The following is a 26,277-nucleotide window of genomic DNA, read 5'->3' as shown; positions in this document are numbered from 1 at the left end:
CAAAGTTTTTTTGCATATGCTTGTGTCTCTCATCTCCATAGCAATGTTCATGACCCAGGTGCTGCTTCGGGAATTTTTCTTTACCCTGAATGAAAATCTGCTGCTTTCATTCTAGGTTGCTTTTAGTTCTGCCTTCAGGGACCAAGCATGTAATGCTCACCTGTGTTCCATATGACAGTTCTTCTTGTCCCCACCTAAATAGGGTAATTAGGTGGTACAGTGGATAGAGCACTGGGCCTGGAGTCATGAAGACCTGAGTTCAAAGCCAGCTTCACATACTTCTTAGCTGTATGACCCTGGGCAAGTCACTCAACTTCTGTCTGCCTCAGTTTACTGGAGAAGGAAATGACAAACCACTCCAGAATCCTTGCCAAGAAGACCCCATGGACAATATGGCCCAAGGGGTCACAAAGAGTCAGACACAACTGACTTGATTCTAAAAATGATCTCTGCAGGCTTTTTAGAGACAGTTCTTCTTCAACAGGTAGGTATAACAGCTCTGACAACTTCTGTCTACTACCATGCTATAGTACCAGTAGGCTGATAGGTTACCACGGGCCAGAGTTAGAACAGGCCATTTGGGGACCCCAGGCAAGAAATGTGCCCTCCTATCAGCTTTTAGAGACAAATTTAAGTGGGATGAGGAGAGGCTTCCTCACCTAGGAGACACAATGTTCTGTGCAGGCAGGCTCTGGGACACCCCTCTGTCATGACGATAAAGTGATTCCATATTGCCAGTCCCCCGTATTAACAGTAGGGAAGACACCCACATTTGGCTACAGGTGCAGAATGGGAGACAGTAAAATTGGGAAGAACTTCCTTTGGGGTGAGGTGGAAGGAGAAAGTTAATAATTCTAATTAATTATTCTTTTAACTTGGTTAAGCTCAGTAGTTTCTAGCTCTTGAAATAGGACAAGTGCAGTCAACCCTCCTAAATTACAGTGTTCTGGGACAAAGCCCTGGTCACCTGCTCTGACCAACTGACTGATTGGTCATAGATCTGGAGGAGCCTCAGAGGCCCTCTTGTCCAGCCGCCACATTTACAGGGAATGAAACTGAGGCCCAGAGAACTTTAAAAAACTTACCAAAAGTCACACCTTTAGTAAGTAGGAAAGCCAGGCACTTTTGCTCCAAAGGCCACACTTTTTCCACCACTCCATACAGTCTTCCGGGCTCTGCACAGGGCATAAGCCAGTCATGAATTTAGGTGCTTTCTAAACCTAAGTGACCTCATCATAGCAGATGTTCAGCCTTTCTTTAAGGCTGGGGAGAGAGTCTAAGGGAAAACCCTGTGCTTCTTAGCATAGTCGCATAGTTACGGTCTTTGCTTGTCAGTTAGGAGTACTGAGGTTTTAGTGGAAGATGAAGGCAGTGATAGGCCCTGAGCGTAGCACGCAGTATTTCCTGTTGCTCTCTCCCATTTCCTGTTCTCACAGATTTTACTCCACTATGACATTCTCTCCTTTTATTGATTGAGTCTTGTCCTATTATCATAAAGATCTTGGGAGCAGTGGTGACTATGGTGTTCTTCCATGGCTGTTAGAGGCATGGAACTGAAAATGACCTTATAGATCATCTGGTCCAACCCCATCACTTTACAGAGAAGGAAACTGAGACCCGAAGAGATTAATTCACTTCCCCAAATTCACATAACCAGCAGAACCAGGATTTAAACTCAATTCTTTTGACTCTGAATGTATCCGAACTGATTCTTCCTTCTTTGTTTGGAGTTCACCTAATGGCCTGCGTAGAATGGCTTTGGGATCCCAATGCGAGCTATATGTAGGATCAAAGTATCAGAGTCATAGATTTAAAGCTGGAAAGGTCATTTTGTCCAAACTCCTTGTTTTACAAATGAGGAAATCAGATCCTAGAGAACTTAAGTGACCTTGCCAAGATAACACTGGTAAGTGTCACGCTTGGGAATTAAAGCCTCAGGTTGTCTTGACTTCAAATTCAGGTCTCTTTCCACTATGCTATGTTTTTAAGTATGCTGGGTGTCTTGGAAAGAGAAACTCAGAATAGTCTATATGATATGGTTTAAATAGAGGGAGCACTAAGGGAAGGGAATAAACATTTAGATATGGCCTACTATGTGCTGGGCACTGTGCTTAGTGCTTTACAAATATCATCTCATTTGAGATCATAACAGCCCTGAAGGGCAGATGCTATGATTATCCCCATTTTACAGTTAAGGAAACTGAGTTTAAATGACTTGCCCAGGGTCACACAACTAGTAATCTGTGGCCAGATTGAAACTCAGATTTTTTTTTTTGACTCAAGGTCCACTGTTTTATCCACTACACAACCCAGGTTTGGACTCAGAGGTCATGAGTTCCATCCTTATTCTGCTATCTGCATTCTCTAGGTATAAGCTGCTTAACTTTCTCAGCTAGACCTCAGTTTCTTCATCTGTTAAAGGAGGTTCTTTTCCTGGGATCTGGGGAATTTTAAAAAAATTATGAGAACTGCATTTCAATGTTGAGTCTCTTTGTAATGCCATGTATTTTATTTTCTGCATATAAAAGTATTATTCTTAGAAAGGTTCCATAGGCTGCACCAGATGGCCAAAGGGGCCCATGCTGTAGTTCAGTCATTTTTTTTCAGTTGTGTTGGGCTATTCATGACCCCATTTGGGGTTTTCTTGGCAAAGATACTGGACTGCTTTGGCATTTCCTTCTCTAGCTCACTTGACAGATGAGGAAACTGAGGCAAACAGGATTAAGTGACCTGCCCAGGGTCACACAGCTAGTAAGTGTCTGAGGCCAGATTTGAACTCAGGAGGATGAGTCTTCCTGACTCCAGGCTTGGCACTCTATCCACTGCACTGCTTTGCTCCCTGTAAGGGGCCCAAGACACACATACAAAAATTAAAAATCCCTGGATCGGTTTGTCCCTACTTATCTGGAATCTCCTCTGCTGGGCCACCTGGGCAGACTTGAGATTGCTTGAGAAGGTTTTTCAGCTTCTAGAATCTTCCCTTCTAAGGTGACTGGCCATTTACTTTGTATGTATCATTTATGTCCCTATTCCTTTACATGTTGTATTCCCCCATTGGCACATTAAGTTCCCTGAGGGCAGGGACTCTTTTTGCCTTTCTTTATAAGCACTTGCACATTGCCTGACTTGTAGTAAGAGCCTAATAAATGCTTGTGGACTGGTTGACCAAGTGATTGCTGGGAGCTGGGTACAGCTGAAATGGGAGGAGAGTCCAGGAGAGCCACAGGTGCTGGAAGTCCATAAAGGAAGCCTATGTATCTTACCGGCTTCCCAAAGTCAAATATAAATGAATTTTGCATCTTTCTTTATCTAACTCGACCCACGTTTTCCTCCCCAGCCCCTGATTTAGAATTGACTCTTGTTACAGAAAATACAAACCTTCAACGGTGCTGAGATCTCATTGATACAGCTGCTTCCTATAAAGGTCCAGACCCTAATTGCAATCCAGCCATGCCTTCTCAACCTATGGAATACTCCTCCTTTTCATCCTGTAAAACCTTTGCTCAAGGAGCTACCCAGGGCTATCTAGCTATGGGGATGTGAGGTGGGGCAGTGGAGAGAGTACAAGACTTAGAACCAGAATAGACCTGAGCTCAAATCTAGCCTCATATACTTTCTGGCCAGATGATCCTGGGTAAGTCATGTGACCTCAGTTTCTCATCTGAAAAATGGGGATAATACCTCTATCCACCTTCCAGGGTTGTGAGGATTAAATAAGATTATATTTGTGAAATACTTAGCACAGTATCTGGAAGACAGTAGGTGCTATGCACATGTTAGCTATGTTACTATTGTTATAGCTGTCACTCAATATGGCTGCCTTCTGGAAGATTTTTCCCATCTGTGATCCTCCGCCTCACAGCGCATCCTCCTCTGCTGGGTGACCATTTCTGGAATGAGTATTTACTCTGCCGATTGAGAGAAATGACTATTTCTTTCATATATCAATAACTATTGCATGAGGACCAAGGTTTTTTCCCCTCTTCTACTTCCTCATCCAAATAATCAACCAGTGTGGGAAATCTTTCTCAAAGACTTGTCCAGGCAGAATGTCTAAGACCTAATCAAAGACTGGATGGGTGGGATTCCCACTCATTGTATTTACTCTGGCATGTTTGGGAAAATGTGGATTCTCCCTCTTGTCAGACAGGTGATGTGGACATTGACGCCTCTTGGAGTGCTCAGTCTCATGTACCTGGAGATCCTCGTTGGAGTATAACCCACCTCTCATTATAATATTTATTCTCTCATTAATTGTTAACCAATTACAGTTGATTGCCACCCTCAGGAATAGCCAATTTTCCAAGGGCATGTAAGTTGTGACTGCCGCCATGAGGGATTTTGGCATTTGAAAGTGCCACTGACTTCATTGATAAAATGCTAACATTATTAATAAAATTATTATTACCCAGAAACTGTCTCTCAAACCTTTTAAGCATCACAGAATTATTAGTTGGCTTTTAAATTATGCATTAAAACTCACAAAACGTTCTAGATACATTATCTCATGTGATCCTCCCAACAACACCAAGAAGTAGAAGCTAACATTGCACCCACTTTGTTATTATTGTTCAAAGGCGTCTTTGTTACCACATGGACCACAGCACACCAGACCCTTCCATCCTCCACTATCTTCCCAAATCTGCTCAAGCTCGTGTTCGTTGCTTCTAAGATACTATCATTACCTAGGAGGAAATGGAGGGTCTTCAAGGTTCCATAAGTTGCCCAGGGTAGCACAGTAGAAAAGTATTCTGGATTCAGAGTCAGAGGGCCTGGATTCAAAACCCATCTTTGACACATGCTGCTTGTGTGACCTTGAGTGAGTCTGTTTACCTCTCTAGGCTTTGGTTGCCTTATCTGTAAAATGAGGAAATTGGGCTAGCTGGCTTTTAAGGTCCCTTCTGGGTCTAAATCTACAACCCTATTGTCTCTAAGTGTCTGATTCTACCAATCTGGACCTAGATCTTCAACCCCAAGTCCTAAGCTCTGTGCACTAAGCTAGGCTTCCTCTTCCACTTTTGCATGTCAGTCCATATTATTACTCTGCTGTAGTCAATCCATCCCCATCCCTCACAGCTCCATTGCCCTTTGAGTCATCCACGATTTTAATCCCTTAGAGATTGTGGTATTCCATGATTCTGCAGTGATATAGCATCCCCCAGAGATTGTTAGCATCGAGAAGTTGGGATTTTGTGAATGGGAGCGGGTTGGGATCACTCTAAGCATTGTTTGATTTCCCAAATGTGCTCCAGACCTGTTTTGTGGGCAGCTGGGAGGCTCCGTGGATAGAACAGAGGACTTGCAGCGAGGCAGACCTCAATTCAAATCCAGCCTCAGACACTTACTAGCTGTGTGACCCTGAGCAAGTCACTTACCCCTATTTGCCTCAGTTTCCTCATCTGTAAAAATGAGTTGGAGAAGGAAAGGGTAAATGACTCTACTATCTTTGCTGAGAAAGGTAGAGTCATGACCCAAATGAGATCGCCAAGAGTCGGGCACTACTGAACAACAACAAAACCTATTTCTTATTCATGTTCAGTTCTGGGTCCAGCTCATTGTTCATCTTCAGGACTTGTCTAACATAGATGTATTTATGCATCCACTCAGTGGACTGCCCATCTAGCTGACACATGACTAGACACAGCCTAGTCATTTTTCTTTTGTTTGGCTTTTTCGGGATGAGTTGTTTGGCTGATCCCAGGAGTATTCTGGGGCTTGATGAAATCACAATAGACTCCCCAGACAGGAGCCCTGGGGGCACTTCCCTGTCTATAGCAAGGATCCTTTACCTGTGGTCCTTGGACTCCAGATTTCATAAACGTGGAATCCACCAACTTGAATAGGAAAAATTTATACCTTTATTTCAATAGAATTGGTTTCTTTTGTAATTCTATGTATTTTATTTTGTTTAAAAACATGATTCCAAGAAGGCAAGAATAGGCTTTATCAGACTGCCTAAGGGTTCCATGATACAAAAAAGGTAGCCTATTGGGATTTCTTTTACTCAGACTCTGAACAGGATACCAGAGGCCTCACTCGATAATATAGTAACAATCAGAAGATTGCTAGACAAATTTATCTTTGACTACATCTGTTAACAAATTACATTTAATCTTAACCTATATATGAGAGACATCTTGTTGAAGGAGAGGCCTTCTAGCTGTTTCTTGCTTTATTGAATTGAATACTTTTAAAATAATTAATAAGCAATAAACACAGTGGAATCTCGTATTCTTTGTACTTTTGAGTCCGTATTATGACTGTGGTCTATTGTAGAAAGTCAATTTTGAAAGCCTGTTTGTTCTCTTAGACTTTCATCAAGGATACCCTTGACATGTATATAGACCATTCTCATATAGAGTTTGGATAAGAAACTGGCATATAGATTGGCAGGTACTGCTACATTCTCAATTGTCTCTTTAATAAGAATGCTACCCTTTTTTATTGTCAAGTATCTTTCTCTTTTTCAGATATCTTAAAAATTGATGTCTCCATGCTTTCAAAATTGTGCTGCTTCCAACATTGTTCTGCTGCGGGTGTACTGGCCTGGTTCAGTTGCTCTTGACTTCATTTTCTTAACTTCTGTTTCTATTTTTTCATCAAGACTTGGGAAATTAAAGGTCCAAATACAATGTTTCCTCTGTCACAGATGATGAAAATGGGGCACATGGAAATGCTAGATCTTTCACATTCTTTGGTCTATTAGTCATTCTTCTCCCAGGATAATATGTAAACACACTCTTGGGATCATCAGGCTCAGAGGAGTCTCATGCCCAGCATTCTAGGCAGGCTCCTTTTCCTCTCCATCTTCTCTCTTTATCATGATACTGCTCATGTTGTTCAGTCACTTTCCATCCTGTCTGACTCTTTGTGACCCCATTTGGGGTTTTCTTGTCAAAGATACTGGACTGGTTTGCCATTTCCTACTCCAGCTCATTTTACAAATGAAGAAACTGAGGCAAACAGGGTTAAGTGACCTGCCCAGGGTCACACAGCTAGTAAGTGTCTGAGGCCAGATTTGAACTTAAGAAGAGGAGTCTTTCTGACTTCAGGCCTGGCACTATATCCACTCCACCACCTAGCTGCCCCATTAGTGCTCATACTCTTCCACAACTCATCTCTGTAACGCTTTGCAAATGAATTTATATTCTAAATTCCAGGGAGGTATGCATATGGATCTGGAGAAAGGTGATATGAAAACCTTGAACTGTCCTTTTGAGATGGGGAATTTGTCTTGTAAGAGTCCCTTGAGGCAGTGAAGGTTGCTTTCCAGAAAGTCTAAATTCTCTTTTTTTTGTTGAGGACTGGGCAGAAGGGGAAGGGGAAGTTGTTTGTTTTTTTTTTTTCCTGTAGCATGTTGAGAATTACAAAGCATTTAAAAATAATTTTTTTTCAGTTATCACACACTAATTGTTTTTCTCCCTCCCAACTCCCATTCCCCAGGAGAAAAAGAAAAGGAAAAACAAAAGCCTTCTAACAAATACGCATAATCAAGCAAGACATGTCCAAAACTATATGTCTCATTCTGCTATTGAATCCATATCCAGCTACCTATTGGACATTCGGAATTGAATATCCTGTAGACATCTTAAACTCAATACATCCTAAATTGAACTCATCATCTTTTCCCCCAAATCCTTCCTCCTGATAAATTTCCCTCTTGCTCTCCAAGGCACCCTATCCTCTCAGCTCTACAGCCTTGCAATCTAGGTGTCATCCTCACCTCCTCTCTCTCACCGCCCCACCCCACCCCCATATCCAACGTCTCCAAGGCCTGTCCATTTATCTTGGGAACAACTCTTGAGCTCGTTCTCATCTCTTCTCTGACACTGTCACCCCTCTTCAAAGTTCTTCATTTTTACAATATTTCTATTATCATATAAATTGTCCTACAGGGTCTCTTCATGTCATTCCATGTGAGTTCATATAAATCTTTCCAAGTTTCTCTGAAACTGTATCCTTCATTTAATTTCTTACAGCACAATAAGATCCCTTTACGTATACCAAAATTTTTTTATCCATTCCCCAGTTGATGGGTACTCCCTTAATTTCTGATTCTTTGTCATCACAAAAAAAGCTGCTATAAATATTTTTGTATGTATGGGGCCTTTTCCTCTTCCTTATTGTTAAAGCTCCTAGAGTTTGGGCCCCAGGATTACTCCACAGATCTTGAGGGAGGAACTGTCTTACTTCATGACTCAACTGTTGCCAGGAAGAAGATCTGGCTGGACTTTGCACTGGCTTGTTTGTCTGAACTGCATGTAAACTATAGTAGCCTGGAAGAGTATTATTTTTTATGCTTATTTGTAGAGCAATTTCACCGGTAGTATAACACAGACATGTGTTATGAGAATGACAGCAAACTCCCTAAGAATAGCATCTTTATTGAACCAACTCTCCTACTGTAAAAAAAAAAAATTCTCAATATCTATAACATATCTATTTCCTCCCCTTGGGTTCATAAGAATGAGGCTATTTTAGCAAACAAAGTTTCACAGTCAGTCTTACAGAGTTTATGGAAAACATTCAAATCATTGATTTGCATGGTAAGTGAGGCATACTGTTAATCACCCATTAAAAATTGATAATTCAGAGGATTTTAAAATCTGAAAGGATCTTGAAAAACTAGCTCACAGACTCGACTCAGACCTTTAAGCTTAATTTCTGTTGTTTAGGAAAAAGAATAGGAAATGACTATTTTTATCTGTTTGATATGACGCAGCTGTCTGTGGGTGTAGATCTACATGTGCTCATATACATATAATGATGCATCACTCCTGCAGTTGTATCTCTGACTGGAAATGAACAGTGCCCACTTTGGAAGGTGAGTAGTTTTTCATAAGAATGGTATGGGTATGTGGAATAAGTCTGTCTAGCTCAAACTTTGCTATATAGCAGGATCAATGGCTAGAATGGATTTTTGAGACCATCTGGTCCAAACCTCTTATTTTTATAGATGAAGAAACTGAGGTTCAGAGAAGTTGAGCAATTTGTGCCAGGTTACACAGGTTGTGAGTAGTAGGGTCAGGATTGCTTTTTCTTTAGCAAGAAAAAAAAACATTTTTTTTTCTTAAATTTAGCAGATGCAGGAAAAGTATATGATAAAAATCCAACATTCATTCATGTTAAAGATATAGTCATTCCTAACACAATCAAAAGAATCTATTTTTACATGTAATCAAAAAAAAATACTATAAAGTGGAGGGGGAAAGGATCTACTTTTAGACAAGAGCCAAAATAATATGCAATGAAAAAACATTAGAAACATTCCCACAAAATACCAAGTTGCTCAGGTCTTCTGTGTTTAAATCTAACATTATTTTCAAGATACCACACTGATCTTGAAGCAGGGAGATTGATATTACCTTCTTTGAAACAGAGGAACCATTTAGGTTACAAGTGATAAGAAAACTCTGTAAGTAAGGCGTTTTTTTAATTTAAACTGCATTTTCTTGATCTGTATGGTCATTTTATGTCACTCAAAATTATGTAGGTAAATCTTGCATATATACTCTTATTAAATTCATTTTTTCAGTTCATTTTTGGTTGAGTCAGTTGTGTTTTACATATGTAATATCATATCATATGCAAAGAATGACAATTTGACTTCATCCTTTCCACTGTTGTCTTCCAATGTCTTTTTCCTGTCTAATTACAATAAGCAGAATTTTCAATACCTATGTCAATGAAAATGGTAAAAGTAAGTACCCTTATTTGGAGCCCGTTTTCAATGAGAATACGTCTAATATTTCTCCACTGTACATAGTATTAGCTGTTAACTTAAGACAGATATTTTTTGTTGAGTTGAGGAAAAATCTCTCCATTTCTATCCATTTTAGGGTTTTTGTCAGTAATGGGTGTTGGATTTTTATCTAAGGCTTTTTTCTGTAATGATCAATATAATTTCGTTTGTTTTTATGTTGATAATTTTCCTGATGTTGAACTGGACCTGCACACCTGGTATAAATTCTACTTGGTTATAATGATACCTTTTTGCTAGCTACTATTTAGTATTTTGCATCTATGTTCATTAGGGAAATTGATCTATAATTTTCTTTTTCAGTGTTCTCTTTTTCAAGTTTAGGAGAACACCATAATTCCCTCATCAGAGATTGTATGTAGCATTCCATTTTTTTTTCCAAGACACTAATCTAGTACAAAATTTCAAAGACAGAGTTTTACACTCAGTGGATCTAACCACAAAGTTTAGTGAGAACATCCAAATTGTTAATGTACATACTTGCTGAGAAAGGGTATATTGAGTAATGCGTTCTACCTCCCTTCTGCCCGCTAGGCACCCCATCTTTGTCAGTTTCAGGAAAATGAAGCTAGACTTCTAATTGCCACTAAAGAAGATGATTTTATTCAGACATAGCCTGATCTATGGCTGGTCCATGATTTTCAACTGAGGTTGATAAAGGAAGTTGAATTCTCTTTAATATGTACCACTTAGTGTAAGCCAACTTCAAGTATGGGGGCAGCTAAATGGAAGAATGGATAGAGTGCTGGGCTACAAGTCAGGAAGACTCATCTTCCAAGGTTCAAATCTGGCCTCAGACACAAGCTGTGTGACCCTAGGCAAATCATTTTTGTGACTTCTGTTTGCCTCAGTTTCCTCATCTGTAAAATAAGCTGGAGAAGGAAATAGTAAACTACTCCAGTATCTTTGCCAAGAAAACCCCAAATGGGTAATGAAAAGTCAGACACAACTGAGAACAACTGAACCAAAATCTCAAGTTCTGTTGAACACAACAGCAATTAGTAAATTAGTTAAAGCTAAATATAAGACATGGGCAGAATTTCAGGTTTCAGAAATTGCACTCAGGATTATTCAGTGGTTATTCTAGCTGGTTCTATCTACATGTTTCCTCTCTACTACTTCTGGGTTTTCTTTTTCTGATCTAACCAGTCTGCATCACCCTCTTTTTATAAGTAATTGATGCAAAGGAGGTTATTGGTTCTGGTAAGGTTTGAAAATTTTCACCTCTAAAACCATCTGGGCTAGGGTTTGTTTGTTTGTTTTTGGTAAATAGCATTTTATTTTTTCTAATTACATGTAAAGATAGTTTTCAACATGCATTTTTGGTAAGATTTTAAGTTTCAAATTTTTCTTCCCTCCCTAAAATGCAAAGTAATCTAATATAGGTTATACATGTGCAGTCCTGTAAACGTATTTCCACATTAGTCATGTTGTGAAAGAAGAAACAGAACAAAAGGGAAAAGCCACACACATGCACACACAAAAAAGTGAAAATACTATGCTTTGATCTACATTCAGCCTCCATAGTTCTTTCTCTTGATGTGGATAGCATTTTCTATTATGAGTCTTTTGGAATTGTCTTTGATCCTTGTATTGCTGAGAAGAGCTAAGTCTATCATAGTTAGTCATTGTACAATGTTACTGTTATTGTGCACAATACTTTCCTGGTTCTACTCACTTCACTCAGCATCAGTTCATGTAAGTCTTTCCCGGTTTTTCTGAAATCTGCCTGCTCACCATTTCCTATATCACAATAGTATTCCATTACATTCATATGCCACAACTTGTTCATTCCCCAATTGATGGGCATTCCCTCAATTTCTGATTCTTTGCCACCACAAAAAGAGCTGCTTTTTAAGATTTTTATAGATTTATTTTTAGATTTTGTGTATTTTATATATTTAAAAAAATATAAATATATTTTTTGTACATATAGGTCCTTTACGTTTTTATGATGTCTTTGGGATACAGACCTAGCAGTGGTATTGCTGTATCAAAGGATACACATGGGTTGATTGCACAGTTCCAAACTTCACTCCAGAATGGTTGAATCAGTTCACAACTCCACCAACATTGCATCAGTGTCCCAGTTTTCCCACATCTTCTCCAACATTTATCATTTTCCTTTTCTGTCATATTAGCCAATCTGATAGGCATGAGGTGGTACCTCAGAGTTGTTTTAATTTGCATTTCTCTAATCAATAGTGATTTAAGAGCATTTTTCCATATCACTACAGATAGCTTTCATTTCTTCATCTGAAAACTTCCTGTTCATATCCTTTGACCATTTATCCTTTGGGGAATGACTTGTGTTCTTATTTTTTTAAAAAAAATTTAAATTTATTTATTTAACATATTTAGTTTTCAGCATTGATTTTCACAAGAGTTTGAATTACAAATTTTCTCCCCATTTCTACCCTCCCCCCCCACTCCAAGATGGCATATATTCTGGTTGCCCTGTTCCCCAGTCAGCCCTCCCCTCTATCACCCCACTCCCCTCCCATCCCCTTTTCCCTTCCTTTCTTGTAGGGCAAGATAAATTTCTACGCCCCACTGCCTGTATATCTTACTTTCTAGTTGCATGCAAAAAAATTTTTTTTTTGTTTTTGAACATCTGTTTTTAAAACTTTGAGTTCCAAATTCTCTCCCCTCTTCCCTTCCCACCCACCCTCCCTAAGAGGTCAAGCAATTCAACATAGGCCACATGTGTATCATTATGTATAACCCTTCCACAATACTCATGTTGTGAAAGACTAACTATATTTTGCTCCTTCCCAACCTATCCCGCTTTATTGCATTTTCTCCCTTGACCCTGTCCCCTTTCGAAAGTGTTTGTATTTGATTACCTCCACCCCCATCTGCTCTCCCCTCCATCATCCCTCCCCTTTTTTTTATCTTCCTCCCTCTTCTTTCCTGTGGGGTAAGATACCCAATTGGGTATGTATGGTATTCCCTCCTCAGGCCAAATCTGACAAGGGCAAGGTTCACTCATTCCCCCCCTCACCTGCCCTCTCCCCTCCTCCCACAGAACTGCTTCCTCTTGCCACCTTTATGCGAGAAAATCCACCCCATTCTATCTCTCCCTATCTCCCTCTCTCAGTATGTTCCTCTCTCAACCCTTAATTTGATTTTATTTCTTTTAGATATCTTCCCTTCATCTTCAACTCACCCTGTGTCTGCTCTCTCTCTCTTTTATATTTATATACATATATATATATGTATATACGTAGATATATACATACATACACATTCACTTATATATATACATAAACATATATATACGCATATTCCCTTCAGCTACCCTAATACTGAGGTCTCATGAATCATACATGTCATCTTTCCATGTAGGAATGTAAACAAAACAGTTCAACTTTAGTAAGTCCCTTGCAATTTCTGTTTCTTGATTACCTTTTCATGCTTCTCTTGATTCTTGTATTTGAAAGTCAAATTTTCTATTCAGTTCTGGTCTTTTCATTGAGAAAGCTTGAAAGTCCTCTATTTTGTTGAAAATCCATATTTTGCCTTGGAGCATGATACTCAGTTTTGCTGGGTAGGTGATTCTAGGTTTCATTCCTAGCTCCATTGACCTCTGGAATATCGTATTCTCCAAGCCCTTCGATCTCTTAATGTAGAAGCTGCCAGATCTTGGATTATTCTGATTGGGGTTCCACACTATTCAAATTGTTTCTTTCTGGCTGCTTGCAGTATTTTCTCCTTGATCTGGGAGCTCTGGAATTTGGTGACAATATTCCTGGGAGATTTCTTTTTGGGATCTATTTGAGGAGGCTATCGATGGATTCTTTCAATTTCTATTTTACCCTCTGGCTCTAGAATATCAGGGCAGTTCTCCTTGATAATTTCTTGAAAGATGATATCTAGGCTCTTTTTTTGATTATGGCTTTCAGGTAGTCCAATAATTTTTAAATTCTCTCTCCTGGATCTATTTTCCAGGTCAGTGGTTTTTCCAAGGAGATATTTCACATTGTCTTCCATTTTTTCATTCCTTTGGTTCTGTTTTATAATATTTTGATTTCTCATAAAGTCACTAGCTTCCACTTGCTCCAATCTCTTCAGTGGTCTTTTGGACCTCCTTTTCCATTTGGGTAATTCTGCCTTTCAAGGCATTCTTCTCCTCATTGGCTTTTTGGAGCTCTTTTGCCATTTGAGTTAGTCTATTTTTTAAGGTGTTGTTTTCTTCAGTGTATTTTTTCAGTATTTTTTTGGGTCTCCTTTAGCAAGTCATTGACTTGTTTTTCATGGTTTTCTTGCATCCTTCTCATTTCTCTTCCCAATTTTTCCTCTACTTCTCTAACTTGCTTTTCCAAATCCTTTTTGAGCTCTTCCATGGCCTGGGACCAGTTCATGTTTTTCTTGGAGGTTTCTGTTGTAGGCTCTTTGACTTTGTTAACTTCTTCTGTCTGTATGTTTTGGTCTTCTTTGTCACCAAAGAAAGAATGCAAAGTCTGAGACTGAATCTGGGTGCGTTTTCGCTGCCTGGCCATATTCCCAACCAACTAACTTGACCCTTGAGTTTTTCAGTGGGGTATGACTGCATGTAGACTAAAGAGTTCTATGTTCCACGTTTGGGGGGGAGGTGCCAGCTCTGTCACACCAGCACTACTCCTTCCCCAAGAACCCCTAACCCGGACTGGGCTTAGATCTGCTGTCTTTGGTGTTTGTGGGTTGAGAAGTCTGGTAACTGCTGCAGCTCACTGCTTCAGGGCGCTAGGGCCCGCTCAGCCCGGCTCCTGGTCTGGTTGGTCCGAGCCACTCAAGCTGGGCTCTGCTCCGCTCCGCTCCACTCCCAGCTCCCAGCTCCCAGCTCCCAGCTCTGTGTGGGATAGACCTCACCCAGAGACCATCCAGGCTGTCCTGGGCTGGAGCCCTGCTTCCCTCTGCTGTTTTGTGGGTTCTGCAGTTCTAGAATTGGTTCAGAGCCATTTTTTATAGGTTTTTGGAGGGACTCGGCAGGGAGCTCACGCTGGTCCCTGCTTTTCAGCCGCCATCTTGGCTCCGCCCCGACTTGTGTTCTTATAAATTCGACTCAGTTCTCTATATATTTGAGAAATGAGGGCTTTATTGGAAACACTTGTTGTAAAAATTGTTTCCCATCTTTTTGCTTTTTTTCTAATCTTGGTTGTGTTGGTTTTGTTCGTGCAAAAACTTTTTAATTTAATGCAATCAGAATTATCTATTTTGCATTTCATAACATTCTTTAGCTATTGTTTGGTCATAAATTCTTTCCTTCTCCACAGATCTGACAGGTAAACTATTCCTTGCTCTCCTAATTTGCTTATAGTATAACCCTTTATCTCTAAATCATGTACCCATTTTAACCTTATCTTGTTTTATGGTGCGAGATGTTGGTCTATGCCTAGTTTCAACCATACTATTTTCCCAGTTTTTCCAGCAGTTTTTGCCAAATAGTGAGTTCTTATCCCAGAAGCTGCAGTCTTTGGATTTATTAAATAGTAGATTACTATAGCCATGGACTACTGTCTTGTGTACCTAATCAATACCACTGATCCACCACTCTATTTCTTAGCCAGTACCAAATAGTTTTGATGATTGCTGCTTTATAATATAGTTTTAGATCTCGTACAGTTAGGCCACCTTCCTTTGCATTTTTTTTTCATTAATTCCCTTAATATTCTTGACCTTTTGTTTTTTTAGATGAATTTTGTTAGTGTTTTTTCCTAGTGCTATAAAATAATTTTTGGTAGTTTGATCAGAAGGCACTAAATAAGTAAACTAATTTAGGTAGAATTGTCATTTTTGTTACATTAGCTTGGCCTTCCCATGAGCAATTGATATTTTTCCATTTTTTTTTAGATCAGACTTTGTGTGGAAAGTGCTTTGTAACTATATACCTGGGTTTATCTTGGCAAGTAGACTCCCAAGTATTTTTTATATTGCCTACAATTATTTTAAATGGAATTTCTCTTTCTAACTCTTGCTGCTGGACTTTGTTGGTAATATAAAAAATTCTGATGATTTTTGTGAATATATTTTATATCCTGCAACTTTGCTAAAGTTGTTAATTATTTCAAGTAGTTTTTCAGTTGATTCTCCAGGATTCTCTGAGTATACCATCATATCATCTGCAAAGAGTGATAGTTTTGTTTCCTCATTTTCCAGTCTAATTCTTTCAATTTCTTTTTCTTCTCTTATTGCAAAAGCTAACACTTCTAGGATAATATTGGATAATAGTGGTGATGATGGGCATCCTTGTTTCACTCCTGATCTTCTTGGGAAGGCTTCTATCTTATCCTCCATTACATAGAATGCTTGCTGATGGTTTTAGATATGTTAACTATCATTTTAAGGAAAGCTCCATTTATTCCTATACTCTCTAGCGTTTCTAATAGGAATGTATGCTGTATTTCATCGAAGGAGTTGATATAATCATATGATTTCTGATAGTTTTGCTATGGATATGGTCAATTATTCTAATAGTTTTCCTAATATTGAACCAGCTCTGCATTCCTGGTATAATCCCACCTGGTCATAGGGTATTATCCTCATGATAAATTGCTATTCTCTCTGCTAAAATTCTCTTTGTTAATATTTTATTAAAAAATTTTGCATCAATATTCACTAGGAATATTGGTCTATAATTTTCTTTCTCTGTTTTGGCTCTTCCTGGTTTAGGTATCCAGACCATATTTGTGTCATCAAAGGAATTTTGTAGAATTTTTTCTTTGCCTATTTTTCCAAATAGTTTATATGATATTGGAATTAATTGTTCTTTAAATGTTTGGCAGAATATACATTCAATTGGGTATCTTACCCTACAGGAAAGTAGGGGGGAAGGGGATAAGAGGAGGGGATGACAGAAAGGAGGGCAGATTGGAGGAGGAGGTAGTCAAAAGCAAACACTTTTGAAAAGGAACAGGGTTAAAGGAGATGATTGAATAAAGGGGGACAGGATGGGATGGAGGGCAATATAGTTCATCTCTCACAACATGACTATTATAGAAGTGTTTTGTGTAATGATGTATGTATAACCTATATTGAATTACTTGCCTTCTCAAGGAGGGTGGGTGGGGAGGGAAGAAAGGAGAGAATTTAGAATGAGAACTTAATTGTTTTTACATGCAATGAATAAATAAATAGGTGGATAGAGGAATGAATGAATGTTTGGTAGAATTCACTTGTAAAACCATCTGGCCCTAGAGATTTTTTCTTAGGGAGTTCATTGATGGCTTGTTCAATTTCTTTTTCTAAAATAGGATTATTTTAGTATTTTTTTCCATTTCTGTTAATCTGGGCAATTTATATTTTTGTAAATATTCATTTCACTTAGATTTTTCTTTTTACTTAGATTTCAGTTTCACTGAGATTATCATATTTATTGGCAAACAGTTGGGCAAAATAACTCCTAATTGTTGCTTTAATTTCCTCTTTATTTGGTGGTAAATTTACCTTTTTTCATTTTTGATGCTGGTAATTTGGCTTTCTTTTTTTTTTTAAGTCAAATTAACCAAAGGTTGACCTATTTTATTGTTTTTTTACATAAAACCAGCTCTTAGTTTTATTTATTAGTATAATAGTTTTCTTATGTTCAATTTTATTACTCTTTCCTTTGATTTTCAGAATTTCTAGTTTGGGGATTTTTAATTTGTTCTTTTTCTAGCTTTTAAAATTGCATTACCAATTCATTGTTCTGCTCTTTTTCTATTTTATTCATGTAAGCATTTAGAGATATAAAATTTCCCTTAAGTACTGTTTTGGCTGCATCACATAAATTTTGGTCTTTTGTTTCATAGTCTGATGAAATTATTGATTGTTTCTATGATTTGTTTTTTCACCCACTCATTCTTTAGGATTAAATTATTTAGTTTCCAATTAATTTTAATCTAGCTATGACTCTTTATTACATGTAATTTTTATTGCATCATGATCTGAAAGGGATGCATTTCATATTTCTGCCTTTCTGCATTTGATTGTAAGGTTTTTATGCCCTAATACATTGTCAATTTTTGTGGTTTTCTCCAGAGGTCTATCATATCTAACTTATCTAAAATTCTATTCACCTCCTTAACTTCTTTCTTTTTTTATTTTGTGGTTAGATTTATCTAGTTCTGAGAGGGGGACGTTGAGGTCCTCCACTAGTATAGTTTTGCTGTCTCACTTAACTTCTTCTCTAAGAATTTAGATGCTCTACAACTTGTTGCATAGATGTTTAGTATTGATGTTACTTCATTGTCTATGGTACCTTTTAACAAGATGTAGTTTCCTCCCTTTTCTCTTTTAATTAGATCTGGTTTTGCTTTGACTTTTTCTGATATCAGGATTGCTACTCTTGCTTTTTTTTTTTTACTTCAGCTGAAGCATAATATATTCTGCTCCAGTGTTTTACTTTTATTTTGTGTGTGTCTCTCTGTTTCAAATGTGTTTCTTGTAAATAACAAATTGTAGGATACTATTTTGTAATTCACTCTATTTGCTTTCATTTTGTAGGAAAGTTCATCCCATTCATATTCACAGTTATGATTACTTACTGTGTATTTCTCTCCACCCTATTTACCACCCCCTTATACTTTTCTCTCTCTTTTCATCCTGTCCTTCTTCACCAGTGTTTTGCTTCTGACCACTGCCTCCCCCATTCTGCCCTCTCTTCTATAAGCCCGCCCCCTCACTTTCTCTTTCCCCATTCCCATGCTACTTCCCTATGTGTATGTTGTTCCCTCTTTGGGCCAAATCTGATGACAGCAAGATTCAAATGATGCTCATCCCTTCCCTTCTTTCCCTCTACTGTAATAGATCTTTAATGCCTTGTCATGTGATATAATTTACCCCATTTTATCTCCTCCTTTCCTCTTTTCCCAGTACAATCCTTTTTTCACCCCTTAATGAATTTTTTATCACATCAAAGTCAACTTATACCCACCCCCTCTGTCTAAGTATACTCCTTCTAACTGTCCTAATAGAGACACAGTTCTTGAGAGTTACAAGCATCATCTTCCCATGTAGGGACTTAAACAGCTTAACCTTATTGAATACTATGGTCTTTTTCTTTCCTGTTTTTATGCTTCTTTTGAGTCTTGTATGTGAAGGCCAATTTTTTTTTGTTGAGCTTTGGTCTTCTCATCAGGAAAGTTTGAAAGTCCCCTATTTCATTGAATTTCTATCTTTTCTTCTGAAAGATTATGCTCGGCTTTGCTGGGTAGTTGATTCTTGGTTATAATCCAAGTTCCTTTGCCTTCCAGAATATCATATTCTAAGCCCTCTGATCCTTTAATGTAGAAGATGCTAAGTCCTATGTAATCCTGTGGCTCCTTGGTATTTGAATTGCTTCTTTCTGGCTGCTTGCAGTATTTTCTCCTTGACCTGATAGTTCTAGAATTTGGCTACAATATTCCTTGGAGTTTTCATTTTGGGATCTCTTGTAGGAGGTGATTGGTGGATTCTTTCAGTGCCTATTTTACCCTCCATTTCTAGGATATCAGAGCAATTTCTCTTGAAAATTTCTTGAAGATGCTGTCCAGGGTCTTTTTTTGATCATAGCTTTCAGGTAGTCCAATAATTCTTAAATCGTTTCTCTTGGACCTATTTTCCAGGTCAGTTGTTCTTCCAACAAGATATTTTATGTTTTCTTCTATTTTTTTCATTCTTTTGATTTTATTTGACAGATTCTTGATATCTCATAAAGTATTAGCTTCCACTTGCCCAAGTCTAATTTTAAAGGAATTATTTTCTTCAATTAGCTTTTGTACCTCCTTTTCCACTTGGCCAATTCTATTTTTGAAGGAGCTGTTTTTGTGCTTCCTTTTCCAAGCTGTTCATTCTTTTTTTTTCATAATTCTCCTGCATAGCTCTCATTTCATTTCCCAATTTTTCTTCTACCTCTCTTACTTAATTTTAAAAATCCTTTTTGAGGGCTTTCAAGAGGACTTTTTGGGCTTGAGAGCAATTTATATACCCCTTTAAGGCTTCACATGTAGGCATTTTGACATTGTTATCCTCTTCTGAGTTTGTGTTTTGATCTTCCCTGTTGCCATAATAACTTTCTATGGTAAGCGATTGTTTTTGGTTTTTGTTCATTTTTAAAAGTTGAGCTCTGCTTCTGAGGTACAGGGGGCACTGTCCCAAGGTTCTTTCACTGGAGGCTAGGGGTCTGGTCACTGGCTTTCTGCACCAGGGCCTCTGGGGCTGGCAGCTTGCCCACTGCACTAGAGTGGCCTGGCCTGGGGCTGGAGGCCTGACAGCTGGCCTGCTGTGCCACTAGCCTGCTAAGCCAGAACTATGGGGTCTCAGTTGCTGTGCTGGCTGTTTTCCCCCTTTACCCAAGAGAGACAGACCTTTCCTGAAGTCCTTCTAAATTATCTTAGGCTGGAAAATTGTTTCACTCCATATTTTTGTGGATTTGGTCTCTCCAGAATTCCTTTAGAGGTTTCATTTAACATAGTTTCTAAGGGAAACTGGAGAGAGCTCAGGCATCTTCCTGGTTTCTCTCTGCCATCTTGGCTCCACCCTGTTTGCTTGTTTTTCATAAGATCTTCATTCATAACTTGTCCTGCTTGTCAGATTGGTCTATTTAAGTTAATTTCCTGTTAAGTTTTGGTAATTCAAAATTTTGTAGATAATCACTTAAATGCTTTAAGTCTTCACACTCCTACAAAGTGTCCAGTATTCCCTAATGAAACTCCTTGTTTTGTGTTGGTTGCAGTCTCTCCTTTCTCATTTGTAGTTTTCTTGATGTGCATTTTCCTCACCTGTTGGTTTGGTTTGCTAATAGTTTCCTTAAGCCTGGTTTTATTCAGCATTTATTCCTGGTTTTATTCAACTTTTATTTCGCTTTCTATTCTATTTATTCCTGCTATTAGGTCCATGATCTTTTCCTTTCTTTAAAACAACAACAACAAAAAAACTGTCCCTCACTTTCAGTCTTTATGCAAAAGTTGAATGGATGACCACCTCAAGTATGCTAGAGAGGACATTACTCTTCCTGGGACACTGGGACTAGATGGTTTCTGATGAAATTCAATGACTATTCCTTATCCAGTTTCTTTAGATGCAAATTTAATTCATTTCTTCCCTTTCTTGCTAAAAGAAGACAAGGTGATAGCAATTTGTCTCCAAGGATTACTTTGGCTATATCCCATTGATGTCGGACTTGTAGCATTTTTAGCATTGTCTCTTACTTGATCCCTTTTTAACATATGTTAAATGATTTTGAGGGAATGTATTTAAACTGATTTATTTAAGTGAATTGTTGCAGAGCGAGTTTGATTGAATATGTTAATGCTATGTATAATAAATCATCTAAAAAGAGAAGGAAACACTGATTCAGTTTTGAGGGTGTGAGGAGAGATCCTGACAGCTCAAAGTAAAGAGGAAGCAAATAGCCAAGGACAAGGGCAAAAGAAATGTACTTCTTACTCTGAAGCTAGCTTGTCTCTGTCATCTCAAAGGCCTTTCCAACTCTAAGACTTAGGATCTTTTAGTCTAAATAAATGGTCATGCCTACTACCTATTCTTGTTGCTCCATTGTTTCAGTGGTGTCTGACTCTTTGTGATCCCATTTGGGGTTTTCTTGGCAAAGACCCTAGAGTTGTTTGCCATTTCTTTCTCCAGTTCATTTCACAGATGAGGAAACTGAGGCAGACAGGATAAAGTGACTTGCCCAGGGTCACATAGTTAGTAAATGTCTGAGGTTGGATTTGACCTCAAGTCTTCCTGACTCCAGGTCCTGTGCTCTATCCACTGCACCCCTTATCTGCCCTATTAGACATTTCTAACCAGATATCTCATAAGCATCTGAAACTTAACCCACCTAAAACAGAACTCTTTATCTTTTCCCCAAAACCTACCATTCTACCAAACTTACTCATTACTTTTGAGACCTCAAGTACAGCCCTATGACTAAATCCAAACTTCACAGAACAAATCCCCTTAATAAAAGGATTTGTTCTGTAAAACTTAGACTAAATCAAAAGGCTGCACCAAGGACTTAGAAGGCCACATGTGGCCTGGAGGCTACAAGTTCCCCACCCCTGGTATAGACAGTTACAAAAAAGGAGAAGAAAAAGCCAGAGCATCAGTAAGATCTATTGTGGTTTTAACATAAATATAGTTACAGGCAAACCCTCCCCCCTCCCCCTATATTTCAGTTAAAGAATAGTATAGTGACAATTTTTCAAATTATGAGGAGGAAGAATTGGTTTGATAGTTTGAAGGGGCCTGAGCCAGAGTAGCAGGAATGCAGGACCCAGGGCACTAGCTCAGATCTCCTCTCTCCAGTACTGCTAAGCGCTACCTTGAGGCTTATCAAGGTTCAAGGGAATTTGCCTGGCCCTGGAACAAGTGACTAACAGCCAAGGCTGTGAAAGGATTTAAAAGAAATTTTCTCATTCCTACCTAACTGTTGGAGAGTAGGGGTGGGGAAGGGGCATGGGGTGAGGGGCTACTGGGAAAATTACCAGAAAAGATGGTCCTGACTGGGAGATAGGGTTTATCTGTCATCCGTGGACCTGACTCACTAGAGAGCAAGAGAAAGGTGATGATCAGCCCTAGCGATGGACAGTCTTATAAAGGAGAGATAATAATTCCTTAGAGGAGCTAGCAGCAAAGACAAATTTCCTTAAGGATTTTGTAAGCCTAGAGGAGGCACTTAGTAATACTAGAAGAGAAATCTGCTGCTTTTGCTCATTTCTGTCCCTCTGGCCCAGGTCTTGCACTCTTATACCACCGCCATCGCCATCACCACTCACGTTAGCTTTAAAGTTTACAAAGCATTTTTCTTCCAACAACCTTCATGCAAATATTATTTTTCAGTTGAGGAAATTGAGACCTTAAAAAGTTAAGTGCCTTACCCAAGATCATGTAGCTAAGAGTCTGAGGTAGGAGTCTGAATCCAGAGCTCCTGACTCTAAGGCTGGCATGCTAAACCACTACAAGAGACTCATCAAATATTTGACAAACAGGTGTGTGGGAGAAACTAATAAAAAAGATTGTGTTTTCTGATCAGGTGACTGAGCTGGGATGGAGTACACCCTGGAGCCAAATGTGTCCATGACCACAGAGGACTATTACCCAGACTGGACGGTTAGCCCCTGCCAAACTGCATTCACCCAGAAGTCCAGTTCTCTGCTCCTTGCCTTACTCTACTGCCTTCTCTTTGTCTTTGGGCTGCTGGGGAATGTCCTGGTCATTCTGGTTCTGGTAGCCTGTAAGAAGCTGAAAAGCATGACTGATGTGTACCTGCTGAACCTGGCCATCTCTGACCTGCTCTTCGTCTTCTCTTTCCCCTTCCTGACACACTATACTCTGGACCAGTGGGTCTTTGGGAACACCATGTGTAAGGTCATCTCTGGAGTTTATTACATTGGCTTCTTCAGCAGCATCTTTTTCATCACCATCATGAGCATGGACAGGTACCTGGCCATTGTCCATGCAGTCTATGCTTTGAAGGTGAGGACAACCAGGAAGGGCATGGCTGTCAGCCTCCTGGTGTGGTTGGTGGCTGTTTTAGCCTCTGTCCCTTTGCTGGTATTTTACCAGGTATCTTCAGAGGAGGGCATCCTCAAGTGCTACTCCTTCTATAATGACAGAACTACTGAATGGAAACTCATTACCCACTTTGAAATCAACATCCTGGGCCTTGTCATCCCACTCAGCATCCTTGTTTACTGTTATGCCAACATCCTGAGGCACCTGAAGAAGTGTCAGAACCACCAAAAGATCAAGGCCATCAGGCTGGTCCTCATCGTAGTGGTGGTATTTTTCTTCTTCTGGGTTCCCTTTAACATGATGCTCTTCCTGAATTCCCTCCACAACCTGCATATCCTGGATGGGTGTGACTTGAGTCAGAAACTCACCCAGGCCACACAGATAACTGAGGTCATCTCTTTCACCCACTGCTGTGTCAACCCTGTAATTTATGCTTTTGTGGGGGAAAAGTTCAAGAAGCATCTCTCTGATATCTTTCGGAAATACAAACGTTATTTCTGGGTATACAAGGAAAGCTACTATTCCCAGGAATACACAGAGAGATCATCTGTACGCCATTCAGCTTCCTCCACCACAGACTATATTTTGTGAAGCAGGACAGTCCTGGCCCCAGGGGAAATGTTTGTATGGAATCCAGGGATTGCAGCAAGGAAGCAGGGAGAAGATGTTTTGTTTACAAGGAAGACAGACATTTGCTGTTTTCTTCTAGTCTCTCCTAATAAGGATTAAATACTCTCTTTCTTCCCTCTTTCATTTCATACAAGGCCATTTGCAATTTTCTGGATATATTCCCTGGCTGATTCTTTCTTAGGAGGGAGAAAGAGAGTTAGCCCAAACTAAATGCTGATTGTATAAGTCAGGGTGTGCCAAGGATTTGTATAATAATCCTTAAATTGGGGATGGTCAACCTCTAACCATTGGCTTTAATTTCATCTAACCTTCAGGCCAAGTATCAAGAGGCATATATAGTATAAACACACTATACTGGGATTCAGAAGAAGCTATGTTCTAAGCTTGGCTCTGCCGCTAACCAAGTGTGAGATTGAATAAATCAGTTCACTTCTTTGTGAACAATTTCCTCCAGCCTCCCTGCCTTTATGCAGGCTTCGTCCCTGGTCTGGAATGCACTCCCTCTTTACTTCCCCCCATGGCATAATCTCCAACTTCCTTCGAAGCACAGCTCATGGACCACTTCCTTCATGATCCACCTTTCCTGACACCATGCCCCCTTGGAATAACTTTGTATATCCTTTTAATTTACTCATATGTGTAAATGTTGTAGTCACCAGTGTAACGTATGCTTCCTGTGGGGGGTATGGGGTGGGGAATTGTTTATGTTTGTATCCCCAGCTTGCAGCACTTTCTCTTGCAAACAGTAGGCACTTCTAAAAAAATTATTAAGTTGAATGGAGAATATGGGGCCTTACAAAGCCACTAGTCACTGTGGCATAAAGAAAAAAGCAAGTGTATTCCAAGTGCTTCAGAGGACTTTGAAGGAAACCCAAACATCTGCAGTCAGGCATTGAAAGCTTAACTCTGGATCCTTCAGAATTGGAGTCTTGGAGACTACCATGCCACAAAACTCTCATCTAGTTCTGGGTGGAGTTCTCACAAACTGGATTTTTTTTTTTAACATGATTGAGGGGAAAAGGAAAGGCTGACAGTGACTGGGGGACATGACAGAAGGAAACCCCTGCAGGGGTTTTAGGCTGTGAGTTCGGAGCACAGAGACTAAGCAGGGCAGACTGGTCCACTCTACAGAAAAAAAGAACCACAACAGAGTTGAATGGAAAGGACTAATGGTTCAAAGGGTGGCCACTTCTTGGCAGTCAGCTCAAGGACATTAAAGATTTAATTTTCTCCCTGGTGTCTTATCACTGATAGACATTTTTATATTTTTTCTGTGTCTATATGCAGCTTTTATTTGTTGATTATTTTTGTTTTGTATTAAAAAAAACCTTTGATCAAAACTCCTTATGATGCATCTATGCACATTAATTTTGTGCTGGTAGGAGAGCAATGGAAGATGTCTGTGACTACTGGAAATATACAAAACTTAATCAGGACAAAGAACTGGGTTCAGAATGGCTAGGATTTTCTGTGTTCATAGCTAGCATTTTACATAGTGTGGGTAGTGTTTGTGAAAGAAGTTTATGGCTTTGAAGTTTATTGGTTATTGATAATGTTTATCTAAAATAGTAGAGAGAAATGATTCATGTGGAATAGGACCAATTCACAGCTAGGCTAAAGCAAGTCACAGTTGTAACCAAGGTCGGGCGTGGTTTAGAATATAGGGTACATCTAGGGGAAAACACTCCAGCCTCCTGAATAGTGGGAGAAGAAAGAGGTGATCTGGAAGAGTCCACGCCCCCTCCTTGCCTTTGAAATTACTTGGGGTGGGGGAAGGGAAAGAGTAAGAGTTAGCAGAGCCTTTTATTTTTTTAAACTTATTTTCAATGCAATTCATAGAACAAAACAAACATTTCTATAACGCAGAAAAATAAAAATGATTGCACATTTCATTTCATATCTACCATGCACAACTTGCTATTCCTTCCAAATATACAACAAAGTTACCATGTAAATGTTTTTATTTTCCCTTTGTTTCTTCCCTCCTCCCTCCCTCCCTCCATGGCTACCATTAGATACAAAAAGGTATATACATGTGTGTGTGTGTATATACATATATATGCATATGTACACATGTGAATACACATATATACATACATATATGTATATATATGTAAATTATTCTATATATACATACTTCTATTTGTCAATTTCTCCTCTGGATGCAAATAGCATCTAGAGTCTTTTAACATTTTTTCAGATTTTCATTATATAGCCAAACTTTGTCTCAGAATAGCAACTGTGTGGTGATAAGTGGGATTCGTCTGGGATTTGAATGCAGGACCTCTCATACTTACTAAGTCACTTCCAAGGGTGAACCCACTCCAAGAACCTATCACCTTCTCAGGAAAGGAAGGGGAAGGAAAAATAGAAACCAGGGGACCAGGCATATAAGCTCACCGAGTTAAGCCAGTGTTCCATGCTGCCCACCC

At 39.1% G+C, this 26,277-nt stretch overlaps 1 protein-coding gene across 1 annotated transcript; it reads left to right on the top strand.

Annotated features, from left to right (window-relative positions):
- The first annotated feature begins 8,774 nt into the window (after window positions 1-8,774).
- On the top strand, window positions 8,775-25,023 carry LOC118851961 (C-C chemokine receptor type 8-like). Its single transcript, XM_036761570.1, has 2 exons — window positions 8,775-8,824; window positions 22,734-25,023. The coding sequence occupies exon 2, from the start codon at window positions 22,748-22,750 to the stop codon at window positions 23,804-23,806; it is 1,059 nt and encodes a 352-aa protein (XP_036617465.1). The 5' UTR covers window positions 8,775-8,824; window positions 22,734-22,747; the 3' UTR covers window positions 23,807-25,023.
- The last annotated feature ends 1,254 nt before the right edge of the window (window positions 25,024-26,277 follow it).

This window comes from Trichosurus vulpecula, chromosome 5, assembly GCF_011100635.1.
Source record: "Trichosurus vulpecula isolate mTriVul1 chromosome 5, mTriVul1.pri, whole genome shotgun sequence".
Taxonomy (NCBI): Eukaryota; Metazoa; Chordata; class Mammalia; order Diprotodontia; family Phalangeridae; genus Trichosurus; species Trichosurus vulpecula.
This window is presented reverse-complemented; position numbering and strand designations above follow the sequence as displayed.